At 39.3% G+C, this 18982-nt stretch overlaps 1 protein-coding gene across 2 annotated transcripts; it reads right to left on the bottom strand.

Annotated features, from left to right (window-relative positions):
• Positions 1-5: 5 nt before the first annotated feature.
• On the bottom strand, positions 6-16277 carry EIF3M (eukaryotic translation initiation factor 3 subunit M). 2 transcript variants are annotated; one of them, XM_074918217.1, is made up of 11 exons: positions 16150-16277; positions 14580-14712; positions 13051-13189; positions 12548-12671; positions 11903-11997; positions 6534-6617; positions 5064-5163; positions 4542-4623; positions 1303-1446; positions 709-769; positions 6-277 (listed from the first exon to the last, which is right to left on the bottom strand). In XM_074918217.1, exons 1-11 carry the CDS (start codon positions 16189-16191, stop codon positions 157-159), a joined length of 1125 nt encoding a protein of 374 aa, XP_074774318.1. In that variant the 5' UTR covers positions 16192-16277; the 3' UTR covers positions 6-156. The 2 variants fall into 2 exon arrangements, with proteins under 2 accessions (XP_074774318.1, XP_074774319.1); XM_074918218.1 differs by lacking the exons at positions 12548-12671; positions 13051-13189; positions 14580-14712 and having other exon boundaries at positions 16150-16206.
• Positions 16278-18982: the final 2705 nt, after the last annotated feature.

Genomic DNA, 18982 nt, shown 5'->3' on the forward strand with positions numbered 1-18982 from the left:
AGATATTTTCCAATGTTATTTTATTGCTTTTTCCATGTCGCAATTTAGAATATTGAGCTTCTTTAAACCCGTTGCATACATTTTGGAAACATTCACAAATTATCAAATTTTCAATAAATTTAATCTGTAGTGACTTTACTAAGTCAAAAAAATTTTTTAGGTGTCTGAGAGACTGAGGAGACTGTTTTTCACTTGATTCAAATTTTGTTTCCAGGTGTTTAGAGTGTCATACAATTGCTGCCATTGCTGCTTTCCAAAAGTCCGATGTGTGCTGTGACTAGAGAAGTAAAACAAAATTGGAAGATGATTACTAGATGTCATGCTCACCTAATAATTCCTTTTTTTAGCATTACTTTACGCACACAAGTGAATAAGAAAATTATTTTCTCTATATGTAGGACCACACTTTACCAGTGAAGAGAATTCTGTAGCCTTCCCAAATATTTAAAGCAACAACAGTCATTAGTATTCTTGTCACTATTGGGTCATTAAATGAAATGTGCTGGAAAATAGGACTCTTTCATTAAATAAGCTAATCACATTCAGTGTGAGCTTTAATAAAATTATGATAAATAGCAACTATTTAACTACCAGCAACTGATAGGAACAATACCTTGCTTCTAGTCAGAATATTCTACAAATGTAAGTGAAATAATTAGAACACACTAAGTTCTGCAAAATGCTATGAAGAATGAAATGAAGTCTTACCTGACAACTACTTTCCTCTGTGTCTGATCTATTTTGCAGTATACCATCTTTGTCTTTACAGCTGCAAAAAAGCAATGCTGTTTTAAGCAGTATTTTCAAGATAGTGCAAAGGTATTAAACCGTAAAAAAACTGTTCAAAATTCGATCAATACTAACATAAAACCACAGCAGTTCACTTAATATTGGTTTTAACAGTCTAGCAGGCAGAAAAGCAAAATGATGTAACAAGATGAAGGTCATGCATGAATCCTATTGTTTGGTGCCAATCTATTAAAGCAATATCCTGTACAGTTTTTATGAACTTCTCCCCCCTACAAACACATCCTGTTTTAATGACAGCAAACAAAACCAGATGACAAATTAAACCTGCAAACAATTTATTAGTTCTATAAAGAATTACATGAAATACAGTTCCTGTCACTGAAAATATCTGTTTAAAAAGACAACAGTTAAGCACGAAGTTTTGCAGCTGTATCTTGTAGCAAACACCGAAATTAAAAATTGATATTTTTCTGAATATTTAACACTAGCCTAGAAGACTATAAATGATATTGCTCACTAGCATTGTGTAAAGTATGGTACCACAGTTCTTACCATCAATAACGAATGCTTCTACATCATCAGCTCCAATCTGAAGTTCCTGTTGCATTGTATCAAATGATATTTCTTTATTCTCCACAGCCATTCCCATGAAAGTAAGTAGCCTCATTTTTGCCATATTGTGTTCGTGCAACAAGCCTGTGTAAAAGTGTTGATAGTTTATGGACATGAATTACAATTCAGTTTTGGTTTTCATGTTATTTTTACTGTATATGCCTCCAGTAATTCAAAATTTATGTCACAAATATTCCACCTGTCCTTATCAACAGTTTTTTGAGGCAAAACATTAATTCCTGCATCTTCCTTGTATTTTACTACAATAGCTAGTTTAGTCGTGAATTCATCAAGACTCAGTCATTGTCAGTAGAAGGTAATAAAACATCTCTATAAAAGTGAAGCACAGAGATTTTTTGAAACAGTCTAAAAACACCACCTTAACAGAATTTTAGGTGGTGAGGGTGTAAGTGGATTTTTCAGTTCTATCATCTGGAAGAACAATGCAACAACAAATGGAAAATACATGACTGGTCATGTCAAAACTGTACAGCCTCCGTGCTCATTGTCCTGTATTGGCTTGAAAATAAACCTCTCAGTAATGGTTTGGCAATGTAACATCTTTGTGCCAGAAGAATGTTTTCTGGCACTGAACTGACTGTTTATACCACAGCAAAACCCATCATAAGTCACATGTATGCTTAGAGCATCTAGCCTGGCAAAAAAAGTGCTCTTCAAGAATAGAGGAACAGCTACTAAAAGTTAGATCTTTTACGTGATTCTATGAAAAGCAACACGAGGAATTGAGCCAAGGGCTCACACATCTAAATCACAGACTGTCTTCCTGGAAAAAAGCCTAGGACAACAAAATCAAGGCATTCAGATGAACCATAGCACTACTTAATCTGAGTTCTGTGAGGTACCAACTGAGATTCAGTGGAAGTTTCGTTAAAATGAACTGTCAATCATTTTGTTTTGGAATGACATGATAAACATTCACATTGCTGCAGTAAATATTTAAATTTGAAATTTATAACATCTATACACTAATAGGAAAGCACATTAGTGCACGACATCATGTTGTGTTAATTACCTGTAATTATGATGCAGGCTCCCTATTTGGCACTGATTCAACAAAAATGCGATCACCATAATTCATACGAATGAGGAGCACCAGCAACTATACCTAACTGGGTTTAATGGAACTCTACAAGCATCAAAAAATCAATTAGCACACATTAACCCTAATTAACAAATGCAAATGAGATGCTGATTAACTTTCCGAAAAAGACTGCTGATAATACCAGATTAAATGTGAACATGTTAGGGCGATTCAGTTGACACAGATGATGCTACTGGTGGTTTTAATTGTCAGCATTAATAAAACAACAAATTGTAACAAACTGATGCCACCTGTAGGAGCCTTCACTGCACAGCTTTCCTAGATTAGTTTTAATTGGTCCTGATTCAGGAAAGGTTAGAACTAAAGCAGATGCTGTACTGTCACTGAAATCCTATTAACAACCTTTATTTTAAAGCCCAATACCATGGCAAGTTATTAAAAAAATCCTTAAAGCATGGTTAAAAATCTATTTAATTTTGGGAACAGATCATAGGTTTTCTGAAGAATTTCTGAATGCCTCCTCATCTAATAACTGTATAGTTTTCTATACCTGACTGCCCTGGTTTATCAAAGGCATGGCTGAAACACTCAGAGAAGTTCCGAGCATTCCTGTCTGCGCTGCCTCACATCTCTACCTTGTCCACTGCTCAAAGACAGTCAGAATTTTCTGAGTACACCACAAAGCCCATGAGAAATCAAGACAACTGGAAGTAAGGCCGTCTTTCAAAACGGTTAGATATTTAAGGATTTTACTAAGATTATGTAAATCCTAGATATAATGAAAACGCACATTCTGTATATTCAGAGGTAAACACAGATACAGGGAGACAAAGCGAAAAAAAGTCATGACTATTGTATATTCTAAGATTAACACTATATATGTGTGTAATCTTCCATAAATTTATTAGTATGTTAGCATTAAAGCATTTTCAGCAAATAATTCTGTGGGCAAATAACTAACAAATAAGCCCTTTCAATACATAAAAATAATTACAATACCAAAACCGCTTTCCCCTAAGAAAGAAAAATATAAGATGTCTACACAGCTAATATTCAAATACATGACACATATACACATTTACAAACTACCAAAAACTTGCTGCTCATTTTATTCACCAAAAAAAAAAATCATCACACTGAAATTTCCATCATTTTAATACCCAAAGTACCAGCATTTTAAAGTCTTGAGAGTAATTATTCTCAGAATTACACCACACTCCATTAAACAAAATAATGCATGTGTTAAGAGGCTGCACTAAACTCTGTTTTAGCAAAACTATGCCTTTCCTCAAATGCATTCAGCCAGTGTTCAAGTGTCATTTCAAAATCAAAGTTATAAAAAAAAAAAAAATCTGATTTTTATGGAAACATTTATTCATTACCAATATGTCAAAACCTTAATGCAGTAATAAAAAAATCTGCATCATTGAGCAATTTCTGCATTGTCACTGACCCCTGTCCTAAAAAGCTGGAATATAAAAAAACGTAATTTTAATGCATGCAATAGCTTATGAACCAGTGCTCCTTTGAAACAGTCAATTACACATCAACGGGGGAGTGTCAAAGTGTTAATTACTACTCCTTTTTTCCACAGTGTGTAAATAAAGAGGGTGCTGACATTAACATTCCATCACATTGCTTCATGTGATGAAACAAATTAACTGGGACAGACTGTGGCTTGCTAGGTCTAATGCATCAGCACACGCAGACACACACACACACACTATCTGCATGTTTTATCTTACTGTTCAGAAATATTTGTTGTTATAAAGTTATTAATTGTAGGAAAAATTGTAAAAGATTTATACAAGCTGCTGGCTTACCCAATGAAGCTGGGATCTCTGGCCTAGCCTGGAGTATCAATGCATTAAATCTTCCCTCCCAAAAGGTTTAAAAGAACCGAGTTCTCTTCCAAACCCATAAAACAGCTTGTCCTAGCAGAACTAGCCAGTTAGATGGTCCATTTACAATCTAGTAGAGGTTGGAGTCTACAAACGCTAACCCATTCTTAAAAATTCTTATTAAATTTCCTTGGCTTCAATATATGGGTTCAAACTGAAGCACTTTGCAGCTTCCATATCTTAAGCCACATAAATAGTCAGAAATGTAAACTTACCAAGGGAGTCAATGAAGTCTTTGTTGTTCTGATAAAACTTGACATAGGATGCTAGTTTAGCACTTACAAATATTGTCAAAAGCTAGAAGACAGAAAACAAATATAAGAACAGTTTAAATATTACCTGTTTCCCTCCCTGCAGACTGGGCAGATACATATATATATATCTGAAAACTATTGGCACTGAAGAGAAAAACTGTTAAGAGCTAAAATTCTGTCTTCTGTCAATAGCTGAGGGCAACTGTATTGAGCTTACTTGCTCTTCCCACACCTGAAAGACAGTTTTGCTACAGAACTCACGTCAGGGCAGAATTTGTACCCCTGAATTTTCGAAACTTCTAAAGGGAAACATTTCACATGTAGTATTTTAATGTTTTTAATTCTAAAAGCATTAAAAGAAATACTACACTGCAGCTCAATATTACTGACATAGGCAACTATTCTAAGGATTTTCAAAAACCGCTAACAAAACAAGGCACTCTATGGATATCAAACCATCTTGCTAAAAACAAGGTTACTTACGTCATGAATAAGTTCTCCTTCCAAAAATTTGACTGGTTTTAAGGCAAGAAGATGATCAAAGAGAAAGGTATTTGGATCCTTCAATGCTCGTACAATACATCTAATTAGGAAAGGAAAGTGCTTATTTTTACAGCAATACACATTTTTACGAGTAAGTGCAACTCAATTTGTTGTTCCTTGCTTTCTAGGAAGCACCCAAGGGTTTTCAACTATTCTTAAGCCATGTCACATTCCAAATTTAATCTTCATTTTACAGATGGAAAAAAGAAGGAACGGTAATTCGCCCAGTACCACAAACAAAATTTGCCAGGTGGTAAGACTACAGATCACTCTAGTGTTTCCATCTATGCAATTATTTCCAGCCCAGCCTTCATTCCTAGAGGTATTTTTACTGTCCTCCTAAAATTTCATAGAATTAAGTTGTTTAGGAAGATTAATTATACTTGAATACATGACACAAAACAGAGAAAACTCCAATACCAAACACTGCAAGGCCTATGATTTATCAGTTGCTGCTCCAGACTATAAACAGACCTAAAGTGTTTCTAGAACTCTAGATGAAAGCTTTTGTTCAGCGGCACATGAGAAGACTCAGTGCCACGCTTGTTCTGACGGCCTAGACTGCGACCCTGCCACAATACATACACCCAGAACCACCTACGGTCTGCACACATGCAGCGGTATGAGAAACCCCAGGAAGACATGTTCTTTCAGATGTAAAAGGCCTCAGATTGCTGTAGGGTAGTCAATGAACTTTTCATTTTATGCACAGACATTTTTAATTTTCAAAATGAGTCATCCTGATTTTCCTCCACGCTCAAGTATAAACAACTCCCTTGAGAACTATTGGTTGTACACACCTGGCAGAACTACACGACTTACTAAAAAATGTAATTCCTAAGAAGAATCGTGGTAGGTAGAATGTCAAAATATAAGCTTTTACTATTTTGGGCCAACAGGGGGGAAAAAAAAAATACACTGTTAAGAATCAGTTTAATTCCAGCTTGTCCAACAAGTATTTTATTTCTCTGCAGTTCACAGCCTTAGTATTTGCTCACAGAAAAGAGAGCAAGAATTTCTTTTGAACAGAAAGTGCTATTTGAAAAGCACATTCAAAGTTAGAGTATCAAACAATCAGTAAGTAAAATAGCAGAAATAAAGGATGCCAGTTCAAATTTTGATTGCACAGTTGATGTAAACGAAATCCTTCCCCAAGGCTGATCTCTCTCAGCAGGAACCAGAAACAAATCTGTACACTTGCACAAAGGAGTAAACCTGACTCTGCCTAGAAACAACCAAACCTACTGCAGACTGCCCAGACAAACTCTTGACAAGTCAGCTGTGCTACAGAAAAGAGGCTGTGGCAGGGCCCTTGCCTGCCAGGCCATTCGATATTCTTAACAGTAAGGTGATCATAACTTAGCAATTGAGAAAAAGCTACTTTTAAGGAAACCAGGAAGTCAGTATTACCTGTGAGCATCAACTCTAGCCTGGGAAGCATTGTCCTCTGTGTAACTTCCCAGTAGTTCCACCATTACTTTTGCTGCAGTGTCACTATAGAAGAAAAATAAAGTTACCTTGGGATTGCTGAAAAAAAAATAGTTCAAACAAGACACTCAAATATTTAAATAATTCCATTATGATGTTATAGGTCAAATTAAATTACACTTGAAAAAGATGTAGATGATCCATTTTAATTCTAGTGCAGAGAACAAATTAACTGGATGTATTCTTTCAATTCTTGTTCTACAAAATGTTTATCTTCACCCTTCATTTCATTCTCTTAAATTGATAAATTACCTGCTGGTTATGGAAAAAGCTTTCTGAGCTATGAACAGCTTTATATGGTTCACTAGAATGCTCCTCTTACACACATCTGGATTTAATCATTGCAGAATAAGTAGCACTGCAAAGTTTATTTCAAATGTAAAATGGCATATCTTAAAGAATATTTATGTCAGGAAAATGACTGTATAAAAGCTGCCTTTTCTTCTTTCGCAGATTCTGTCCAATTATTCAGAGTGAGAGCTGCTCATTTTACTGACGGAGTTAAGCAGAGAGCAATTAGATTGGCTTAGGCTGCCGTGAAGCAAGCAGCTTCCAACACTGCTCTGTCAGACAGCTTTTAGAAAAACATCCAAATAAAACTGAGTAAACCTACAGCCTTATCTACCCAGATTATTTGGTAAACAACAGCTCATCAATGTTACTGCTACCCAGCTCTGAGACCATAACTGTAATTTTAACAGATTTTCATTTATTTTCACGTTACAGTTCTTACCGTTAGCGCGGCCAGCAACTGCTGATGCGTTTTACAAAATCTTCAGCAAAATATATACGCACTGACTATGCTGCGTGTATACACACAAAAAGCTATTTCCTATTTCTCGTGGAATTCTTGTTAACTATAAAAACAGAAGGCTGTACCACTTGTTCTATACAGAAAATAGATTTTGCTGATGCCATCTTACTACTTCCTTTGAACAAGACAGGGTGTGGTTGCAGACATGACCAAACCTCCGTAGTGAGAGCACAACCAAAACTCAGCAATATGAGCATGTGCTTTTCAGAAGTCTCCCGTGCACATACACAGACTGACAACTACTTTGCTAAGAGGTACTTTCTCAGTGGACGGGAGGAAGGTTGGATACTACTCTCCAGAGTACAGTGAGTTATAGCGTAAAGTTAAGCTCTTCCTTCAAAGTAGCTCCTTTCCAGATACAATAAATCTCCCTGTGTGGTCTAATAGGCCTACAACATTTTCCTTAAAAGAAAAACCTGCAAGAATAAAAGTTTCAATTTGCTTTAATTACTGAAGTTAATGGCATAAATTGCACAGTGAAGGAACAAACCAACACAACACTCCCAGTACATACTGTGCTGTCATCCAGGTTTAACCCATACAGCAGCACAGCTCTGAATAGTTTTTCCAGTACAATGACACTATTATTAGATGGGTATTTATTTTAAATCTCACAATACTATTTGACAACTTCTCTATAGGGTGAGGTTTTGTGCTCCTAGAGAATTTACCAGATCTCACAGATGTGCAGTATGAATATGAAGACATTATGGGAAACAAACAGTATCATACATGATTTAGTTGTACATTGAGTGAAGACAGTTTGTACCCAAGGCAGAGAAATTTTCTACAGGTCTCAGTCATGATTCCAGAACTGTGTTCAGGGATGTAAACTTGAATGAAACATTTGTTTTAAGACTCCAGCATTAAAGAGGGCAGCTTATGTTTTTGTGGTGGCAACTGATATTGGTGTGTAGAGGAACTGACAGCTCTGTATCAGTGAAATCAAATTAATTTAGGCAGCTTTCTACATGAGAGAACTATTTACATGTAAATCAGTCTGTGACAGACTATGATTTCTGCACTGGTAAAATCTCATCAACTCTAAATGTTCTAGTGAAGACAAAGAGCCATTTCAATGCAGGACTGATACTATACAAACATTCAAACAAAGATGCTCAGCCCATGTGCTATTCAGCCTAACAGAGTACATGACCCTCTATCTAATACAAACTTTCAGTAGTTATTCTTAAACACTTCAGAACTGTGTTACAGGTTTCTGGAACTTCTCCTCTCCTGTTTCCCTTACGAGCAAAACTTGCAAACTACGTATTCAACTATTCAAAGTAGTATTTGCAATCCACTCCCCGCCCCCCCTTTTTTTTGTTGTTGTTGTTGTTTAGGTGGTGGAATCTTTCACTCGTATTGCTAGGAAAGATCAGAATACCGTAAGACAATTACTCCCAAACTTTCTGTGCTAAATTCTTGTGAGCCTCAGCAAATACAGCAGGCCTTTTAATCTTAATCATTCTATTCAGTGTCAGATTGTCACCCTAAATTAGGATGTTTAAAGCAGTAATATTTTACTACTTTACCAAAGCTCATTGCTAAATGTGTATCTCACCTAGGATGCAAATGTGAACATTTTTACTAGCAACACAGCTTGCACAAGTACTCTCGGCTCCACTTGCCAGTCTAGATGCATAACTTGACAAAAAGCCAGTGAGACTTGAAGAGTGATGGTAGATAAAAGAAAAAAAAGAGTATTCAGAGATTTAGTAAGATGTTGGAATCAAGTCCCTCTACATTACATGATATTAAATGGAATTAAAATTAAATGAAATAATTATTTTCCAGGTGCCTGACATGCTGAGCTTTTTGCTACAGGTATTACTAACCAGACTTGCCAGACCTGTTTGAATGTAAACTTGGGCAGAACTAATCCCACCCTGAATCCTGCCAGGTCAACGGCAGAGATGAGCTGTAAGCTGCATCAGGCTGCATGTGCCCTGTGAGGCAGGGCCTCACAGCAGAACTCAACTCTGGCTGCATGCAGGCCATGCATCTCTCTAAAACTCCATCTATCACCGGAAAACAGGTTGTGTTACCTTGCAGTTTCATACCAACATAGCTAGGAAAATGCTGAAGAGTTGAGGCACAAAACTACTGCAGAACCTTTATGGCACAGAGCATAAGCAGCAGAGGAAGTAACTAATCTCTTGCAAAGTTCAGCTACCAAATACAGATCAGAAACAAGCCACACCAGCTATCTGTTGTTTTCCACCACCTCCAATTCTTCTTCAGGTGATCATGGGAAAGATAAAAATTCTTTTTTGAAGGGATCAAGATGATTTTTATCATCAGAAAGAAGAAACTTCAACCAGAAAGTAACTGGAAAATATTTGGTAAAACAAGCTTTCACTTATCACGTAACACCTGCCTGATCATGAGCTACCAGTTTGTTCACTACCAACTTAATCCACGGGGAAAAGTCTATTAGCTATGGAAAACCATCTCTTCTGCTGCACTGAGTGAAGTTAACACATAAAACGAACACAAACAAATTAAATGTTTTCAACAGTGTACTCTTTTCCCTTGATTATAAATCAACACAGCATCTGAGGTGTGATTTTTGTTACTGATTTTTCCATTCCCACTTATCTTCCCATACTGCTAGCTAGAGCAACATTCCTGAGGGCTAAAGCTGGAATGCTGCTGTGAGTTTCCCATACTATTGCAAATACTGCCCACTGATCCAGGAGAGTGAACCAGGTCAAAGGTGTTAGGGTCACTTCTTGTTTTCTTTTCTGGAGAGAAATGTAAGTGCTCTGAAAAATTGCTCCATTCAGTGCAAAGCTTGCTGCAGCAGATGGTAGGGACACTGAGTACAGGAGTAATCTATCTGTGAAAGTTTTAATGCCCAGCTTAAAAATATCACCTATTATTAGTAAGCAAAAAACATTTGGTAGTAAAGTTACTGGTAGCACTGGAAACAAAAAATATAAGTTTAATCCACAGATTTGATAACAAAACCAGCTAAAAATAGTTAGCTATTAAGTATGGGAATTAAGCTAGTTAAAACCTCTCAATAAATCAATAGGATAAGAAGTGTTTAAAAGAGTAGAAGCATTACAGAGTACCAGTGTAATGTTTCTGAAACAAAGTAAGCACTAAACCATGTACAGGATCTCAGATGAACATTTCTGAAATTATTTTGACCATCTGAAGTCTGACATACAGTACTATCAAAGCAAAAGCATTTTAATGTTAGTAACAGGAATAGGAATTCCCAGTAATGTTGTAGCTCATCGTGCAACTACACCATGAGGATTAATCATCCCTAAATGGAGGTTAGTTAAAAATGATCCTGCTATGCTGATGCAGCATTTCCAGGCTACAATTTCACCAGGCCAGAATAAGCTAACTCTCCTGCCAGAAGAAACCCTCCTCCTCCTATGACAGCTCCACACTTGCCTTTTTTAACCCCTGGCAAGGTCACCTCCCCAGTCCAATCCAGCATGCAGCTGCACAAATGCCTACACCAGCACAAGCACACACAGGTACTGATAGTTCCAGGGGACAGGACAGGAATGGAGGGCACAGGACAGAATTGTTTCCTTCTGCAGCAGTACAAGGTTGTGCAAATGTACAAAATGCCAAGTGCAGTTCTGCTACCAGTGTCAATCAGCATTGGAAAAGTCCTGATGCTGCCTCACTATGAAAATTAAAACTTAGAAAACTAACTGAAAAAACAGAGTGAAAAGGAAGGGCAGAGGGAAGCAACACACACACATCCCAAACTACAGCAGGGACAGTTCAGACAGGCTGAAACTGTTGTGGGACCACATGCTGAAACGACTTCTGGATACCAGCCCATCTCTATAGCCCTGGCCAACGCAGCCAATACACCGTATCACATCTGTCAGATAAATTGATGACAGCTCTCAGTTAAGACTTACATTAATTTACAGGCATGATACACACAGGATTACTCTACATGCCAGAAGACACCGGTCTGCCAAGTTTGTTAGATCAAAGATGCTTCCTATGATCCAGGATAATTTAAATTGGCCAAGCAGGTATTCTGTGGACATTAATTTCCATGACTAGCAGAAAGCTCTGTCCTAAAGATAATGTTTACATAGAAAGACTGATTCTGTTAACTGTGATTGATAAGCCTCCCAGCATCATTAAGTAAGAGATAGCACTACCATGCACTAAAATGTCAAAAGTGCAATTAAATAATAACCTTGGCATAATGCTACGATGCTCAAAGATTAATAGTTGTAGAAAGGAATAGTTTTATTTTGGGAGTCTGTGGTTTGCACCTAATTCACTACTAACTTTAATATTCTTGGAAACACTGGGTTAATGTAAGAGTGCTTAAAAACATAAAAAGAAAAAAAGTATATTTGGATTGAATTAGCAATACGGATTAATTTTAAAAGTGCCATGAAAAATACTTTCCCTACAGATCACTTACAATACATCGACCTAAAATACAGTTATCTAATATCTATTACTTGTCTTTTTATACCTTTTTTTGCAGTCCACTAGGACATCATAGAGCAGTCTCAGAAGAGTATGCTTTTTCTCTGTGCCGAGATTCCAGTCAGAAATCCATTTTCGGACCTACGGAGAATACAAGTGAAAAAGAACGACTGAGGAAAAGCCTAAAATAAAACTGAAAACATTTCTCATTTTCTCTCAAGCCGAAAAGGACTGAAAAGGTCTCGCACAGACGTTTCTCCTGTGGGTCCCCTGACTCTCAGGCTCCCCATGCAGAAACTGGAAGTTTTCCCATGAGAAGTCAAAAGTCTGTGCTCTTCATGTTACTTCCTAAATAAGGATGAGCGATTCTAATACACTCTGATTCCAGAGCAAGGGACAAGAACTTGATGCCTCCTTCCTGATCAAAGCTTCTCACTTTTATTACTATCACAGGAATCAAACAGACAAATCTAACTACGTTCAACATCAGAAACAGAAAATAAAACAGCAACTTGATTTAAATTCTGTAGACAGACCTTTGAAAGATAAGAAATGCTGTATGCTGCGTTTCGTATTTCACTAGGCTCTGGCAATTTATAACAGAGACGGTCTGTATCAACTCTGACTAATACTTAGTGAGATGCAACATGGTTAATAAAAAGGCCGTAACTTGAAGCACCACATTAATTACCTGATCTAGTTCAGTTGGAATGTACTGGATAGCACCACATGACGAGGCCACTTTCAGAAGGCTGCAGTACACCGTGTATCTCACAGGAGTGTTCTTATCCATACCATGGAAGAGATTGCTCAGTCTAAACCACAGACAACAGAGTTAAAGACATTTCAGAAAACATTACTGGAGCGCACAGAAATGTTTCTATGAAGATGCGTGCTAGGACAGACAAAGCATCCGGTGGCACCTCACATCTGGTGACAAACTGTAATCGCTTCCAGTTTTGTAACTGTTTTCAGCAAAGAAGTTGAAATTTATGCATTTTAAGTTTGTAATATCCAAGCAAAACGAGTGTACTGGTATTTCTATTTTATGACAGGAAAAAAAGAAGGTAAAAAAGAGTGCTTCCTGCAACAGAGAAACACCTCTTGACAGACACCCCACACTTTGATTTAACGACATGCAAGACAGTCCTTTGCAAGATACCACTGCCTCGCCTTCCTCTGTACAATACTTACAGCTGCAACCTAAGAGATGGGCGCTCTCCTTCCCGAAATTTTACTAACTTCTCACACAGGCTCTCAATCAGTGCTTCCTGTTTGTCAGGTTCCAGGATGAGAAGCAAAGAGACTACACTGTTCATCACGCTCTCAACATCTGCACAAAACAAAACATGCAGCTCTTGAAATCTGCAAGCAGCAACCATCAGTAGCTATTTAGTGCTGGAGAGTTACTCCTGCTATGAATGATTATTTTGCGGCAGCAAGAACTGTAGAAGAGACAAAATGCCAAGATAACCAATTTGGGTACCACGAGAATGTACCAGAGATGTGGCTCATGTGGTCTTTCACCAACACATGCCCATGTAAGGCAAGAATTACCACTCCAAGGTCAAAAAAACAAATTCAGTGTTTGATACTGCACTTGTTCTGAATTCTCTGCTCACACATAAGAGAAGTCAGAGTAGTAACTTTTGGTCTTAAAAAAAGTGGCTTCCTCCTGCACATCCAGCAAACTGCCCCACGGTTCTATAGTGAGAATACTAACACCCAGTGCTCAAACACAGTAAAACACTTCACCAGAAGCACGAGGGATACCCAGACCCCAGGAAAAAATGCCCGCAAGAACAACGTATGTTCAGAAGCTTTCTTATTTTAATCATGGTGTTCCATCCTTTTCAAATAGGACCAGTGAGATTGTGTTTTCTTTTCACAGGCTGCCCAGATGTCAGTTAACGTGACGGATAAGAACACAATTTGTTGCACATGGAAAATATTTATTCCCTGAAAATGACATCTGAACATCAAACAGCAGAGCAATAAGCTCCTCCAGCATCTCATACTCATTTGCCCACAGTAAAAGACAAAATGAAAAATAATCTTAAGTACTCCTTTCTTAGAGGAACCATGCATTCAAACAACACACAATATTTGTACCAGCAACTGATTTTTTACAGGTAAAAGTTCTAAATGAAATTTGTATATTGGTAAAGAGCACAGCAGGCGGAGAAAGGCATTTAAGGCTACTGCAGCATACCACTGTCATTAAAGCATATTAATGCAGTTTCTAAGGATCTACAGCCCTAACTCAAAAAGAGTTAATGACTACTGAAACTGAAAATCCCAGTGTTTTCAGACAATAATAATCAATTAATGTTTAAAACTCCTACTTACAGATGTCTAGTCCTAAATTTTGTTGTTACTTTAATTTTTCTTGATCTGCAGCATCACAGCCATTAATGGGCAGTATGTCTCATTTTTATCATACTTTTTTTTTTCCAGAGAGAAAACCTATTTTACATACAACTTGCTATGCCCTCATAACAAGCATGGCCTAGCTTGATTTCTGACTTCTTCAAAGGGCACTGGATGTTTGGAGAAGGGAGGAGCAGAGTACATGCAAATTCTACACGGCAACAATGGAAATAAGCACTTGCAGTTTTTAAAGACACAAGCTATGCAACATACCTCTACATTCTGCCCACTGTTACTGTTTGAAAGCACCGATGGAGATACGTTTAGCAAAACCAAGACTTAAAGATTCAAACCTTTGTCATCCTCCTTCAGGCACACATCACAGACTTCAATAATCTGTGCCAAGTCCACATGAAGTCCACCTTCGGCGTTTTCTTCAGAGATTTCTGCTCCTTTGGATTTCAGGTAAGCTCGAAGTTCTGCAGCCTTAAAAAACAACACACACCACAGAAAACAGATGGCTTGTGAACAGCAAAGTCAAAGTAATTACATTTCTCACAGATTTTTGTTCTGCAACCACTCCTCTGCCCCCAGCACTTACTCACACTTCTCCCTACCACCCTGTATCCTACAACACTCCCTCTCCTCCACTTTAACATACAACCCAAATACCAACTCGGTGTAAGACGCTGCATGTGCTGTGGCTGGTTTGCCAGGAACTGAATAGAACACACAACTGTTGAGCTTTCTCATAGTATCAATGTGTTACTTACAACTGGTTAGAGAACAGCAGGCCTAGTAAATTTTTTTGACAAAGATGCTTTTTTAATAATTTTTATTATGTTTTATCGCCTTTTAAAACTCCAGGCAAAAAAAAATGAAAACATTTTAGTTGCTTCTTCACCAGAAAAGGGTATAAGCAAAACCACTTTAGAGAAGGCAGAACTTACAGTCTTCAGACAAGTTAAAGCCAGTTCCCAATATAATGTAATATAAATGCTGGGACCTGCCTTACCTTGTTAGGATTTAAACCTACATTAAGAAAACACTTTTCCCCCAGCAACAGGCCTGTGCATTAACTTCACAATCCACGCTTTCAGCAGCAGAACAGCAACCCTTCAGAAACAATGTGGATGAGGCCATCCTACGTCTGGCACAGGGGAACTCTGCCCAGGATAGTGCTGTGACACCAAGTGTAATTCACACCAAGTTCAATGTCAAATCGTTGCAGTACCCTAAGGCACAGCTACAACCTCCAGGACCCTTTAGTGTATGGAAGATGTTTCAGACTAACTACTTGATGGGCATTTACTAGACATTAGGGCAAGCGAAGGCTGGACTCAAGGCTAGTAGTTGTGTATGCATTTCTTGTGCATACGGACGCCACTGAAAAGACACGGGGAACAACAAGCCCTAAAATTCACAGACAAAGAAGCAGCTCAAAGACAAAACTCACAGTTCTCATGCCTGTTGTATCGAGAATCCTGCAAAACCAGAATGATAAGTAATGCTCCAGCCGTACCTGAACTAGTTCTCCTCTCCTTAAAAATCAGCACTGCCGAGGAGAGATGAGAATAGAGTACCGGGGGAGGGGGAAAGAACTTTGAAAACTGCAAACGCAGACTTGCAGCTTACGGGTTCCTCTCCCGCCTGTTCAACCCCGCAGCAAACGGCCCGCACACGGTCACGGGGAGCTGCGCGGGGCCCGCAGCCAGCACGGCGGCAGGACAGGCAGGCGCTGCCCCGACAGGGACACGGACGGGCCCGACAGGGACCGGGACAGGCCCGGGCCGGGGACCACGCTCCGCCAGACCCGCCGCAGCCCGGCCCGGCGGCCTCCCCCCGGCATCGACCCCCGGGGCCCGGGCCTCTCGCTCTGCCGCCGACACCCGCGCACCCCGCGCCCCCGCCCCGGCCGCTGACCTGATCCTCCTCCGTGATGTCGATAAAGGCCGGGACGCTCATGGCGGCGGAGGCGGCGCTGGCCGGGCCGAGCACGCCGCCCGCGCCGGAAGGGCACAGCGACTTCCGGGCCCGCGCGCCGCCCGCTTCCGCTTCCGCTTCCCGCGCGGCGCGGGGCGGGGCTGCGGCCCCTGAGGGGCTGGCGGCGCTGGGCGGGGCTCAGGCGGCGGGAGGAGCGCGCGGGCACCCTCCGCCTCGGCCGGGTCCCGCTGCGGGCCCCCGGCGACCGAGCGGCAGCCGGGGCCCGGCCCCCCCTCCCGGGCTGCCGGGGGGCAGCGGGCCGGGCCGCAGGGCGTCCCTTCGCTTGTGCCTGCGGGCCGTGAGCGTCCGCAACGGCGGGACCGCTACCTGTGGAAAGAAAGGGGCTTTTCTCTCTTTCCGTCTAAAAGGAGCATTTCCTACACCCCCCCCCCTTAAAAGTGTAAGTTCGTAACGAGTCCCTTTTCCTGGAACGAGTTCAAATAATAGTTAATTTAGGTCTGTCGGGAGTGAATCGTGGTCAGAGAAAGGACAAAAGTTCCCAGCCAGGTGCTTGGAACCTGTTGCTCAGTTTGTCTCACCACCCTAGCTCATACTCGGGATCAAAGTAACAAACCGTGACACGGTGTCACCCATGTATTGCACATTTTTTCGGCTAAACAGTATGAAATTTCCTATTCAACACCTCTGGCAGACTGACAGGAACGTATCTTCACCTTCCTGATTGTGTCAAAGGCTAAAATGAAAGCCAAGAAAAAGAAGTAAAGGGGAAAAAAAACACAAGCAAACTTTTATTTCACTGTGGTATATGCTAAGTGTTCACTGGATACAGAAACTTGGAGAACAGACAGGTTCACAGCTATTTGGATTAAATATTTTCTGAAGACAATAAAAACTGGAGGGTTTGAGAGAAGGCTTTGTGGATGGCCTCATTGCAGCATAACAGTACTGGCTAGAAAGTAATTAAGAGCTTTTTATTAGTCTAAAAGTCGTTGAGTATTTAAAGATAAATATTTCTTTGGAGAAATACAGTCTGGCAACCAGTAACAGAGTTTTGAAGTGCCAGCAAAAGAGAGCTGAGATGATTATTCTGCTAATGAGAAAGCTGAGGCTGGTACTACAGCGCTGTGATTCATATCGCTTAAATTAGAAGATGTGAATCATCTTGATGGTACAGTGCTTTGTAAACTCTGGTCCCTGATCTAAAGCAACTAAATGAGATAGAATTCACCAGGACTGGAGGTAGTTGTTTTGTGCTTGAAGAGTTTAAATAAATAATCTGTGGTATGAAAAAAAACTTATATTGATTTATCAATGATACCACTGAGTGCCTTCCTAGTGTTGACACTGTTTAGCAAAAAAAGCCATTGCTCTGCTGTCAGTGAAATACTCGTTTAGCCCCAATTTTACAAATGACATTTTAGTAATAAATATGGAAACACAAATAAAAAAGGGGCCTTAGCATCTATATTCTTAGTGGTTTGTATTTAAAAATCAGTTACACAAACTTTGCAGACTCATTGAATATGAATGGGGCAACCTCTGAGTTTTCAAAGAGGTTTGCCAATATATTGGAAGGAAACTGGGAAAAGCTAGCAACCGATAATGAACTCAAGGGATTTATAGACTAGAAGATGCCACTCCAGACAGTTGCTGTGCTTAAAAAGTAGTAGATGCTATTTTTGTTGTGGCTGGAAATTCCCTATGAAATTTTTTCATTCCTCGGTAAAACAAATCTTGCTGAATTCAGCTTTGCTGGCTGGGGAGTGGGAGTTCCACCCTTTCTGCAGAAGCTGAAAAAACTTAATTCTGCTGTGGAATTACTGGGCAATCTGCAGGAATTAAAGTCACAATCCGAGGTTTGGAGGAATATTGTGAGTTTGCAGGACAGCCTTTACATATCTTGGCTCTGTACTCAGAGTTTTACACATTTGTATCACAGCTATCACATGTAGCATGATTCTATCCATACCTGGATTTGTTCTAGATCACCAAACATTTTGGGAAATGTTTCTAATACTGGTTTTATATAAAATATGTAGAGGATATTGAAAGCACTAGCAGTTTCAACCTTTTATCAATAAAGGTTGAATTAATTATTAGTCGCATCACCTTATTATCATTATACCCACCTTAGTTTGCAAAGGTAAAAGTGTCTTAAAAGCTTACCTAAATTTCTGAAGTTAGTAAGACTGCTGTACACAAACCTCCTTTTATTCTTTTTTTTCACCTACAAACCTGACCAAATAATGACTAGACTTACTCATGGAGTCTAATAACCAGAGCAGGGGTAGCCCCTGCTTCTCAGTTTCCACAGCACTGAGCGCAATGAACCTGATAAAGGCCCACACTGCCTTTAATAAAGTTCATGACTGAAATTTATTTTAATCACCCACATGCTTGTATGACTTCTGAATATTGGTTTAACTCTGAATTTTTCTATCATCCAAATCCAGGCTAATTAATTTGTTCTAGTTTGGGCAGTATTTCTGAAATAATATCCCCACTTTAACAGATGAATTATCTTTACTAAAAGTGTTTTCAAACAGAATATTTTAATACTGTCTGATTGATAGTCTTGCAAGTATTTTGTATGTCATAGGTCAGCAGGAAGTTGTAGATAGGTGTAGAGATAGGTCTGTCCTTTGTGTGCCTAATCTGGAATGTGATTTTCAGTGAATGTTTAGGCATTTTTAAAGTTCAGATGACTTTCGTCTAGTACAGCATAATACAGTCCTGTGAGAATAAAGGTTAACTTGGCATCCAGCACACTGGGCGAATAGGAATACATTGTACATTTGATTTGCAGAGATCT

The sequence above is a fragment of the Athene noctua genome, chromosome 14 (assembly GCF_965140245.1).
Source record: "Athene noctua chromosome 14, bAthNoc1.hap1.1, whole genome shotgun sequence".
Classification (NCBI taxonomy): Eukaryota; Metazoa; Chordata; class Aves; order Strigiformes; family Strigidae; genus Athene; species Athene noctua.

Coding starts and splice junctions, on each gene's coding strand:
- EIF3M (XM_074918217.1), bottom strand. CDS start 16,191: ATGAGCGTCCCGGCCTTTATCGACATCACGGAGGAGGATCAG. Junction 11,998..12,547: donor TTCCAACTGAACTAGATCAG/GTAATTAATGTG, acceptor TATTCTCCGTAG/GTCCGAAAATGGATTTCTGA. Junction 770..1,302: donor AGAAGCATTCGTTATTGATG/GTAAGAACTGTG, acceptor GCTTTTTTGCAG/CTGTAAAGACAAAGATGGTA.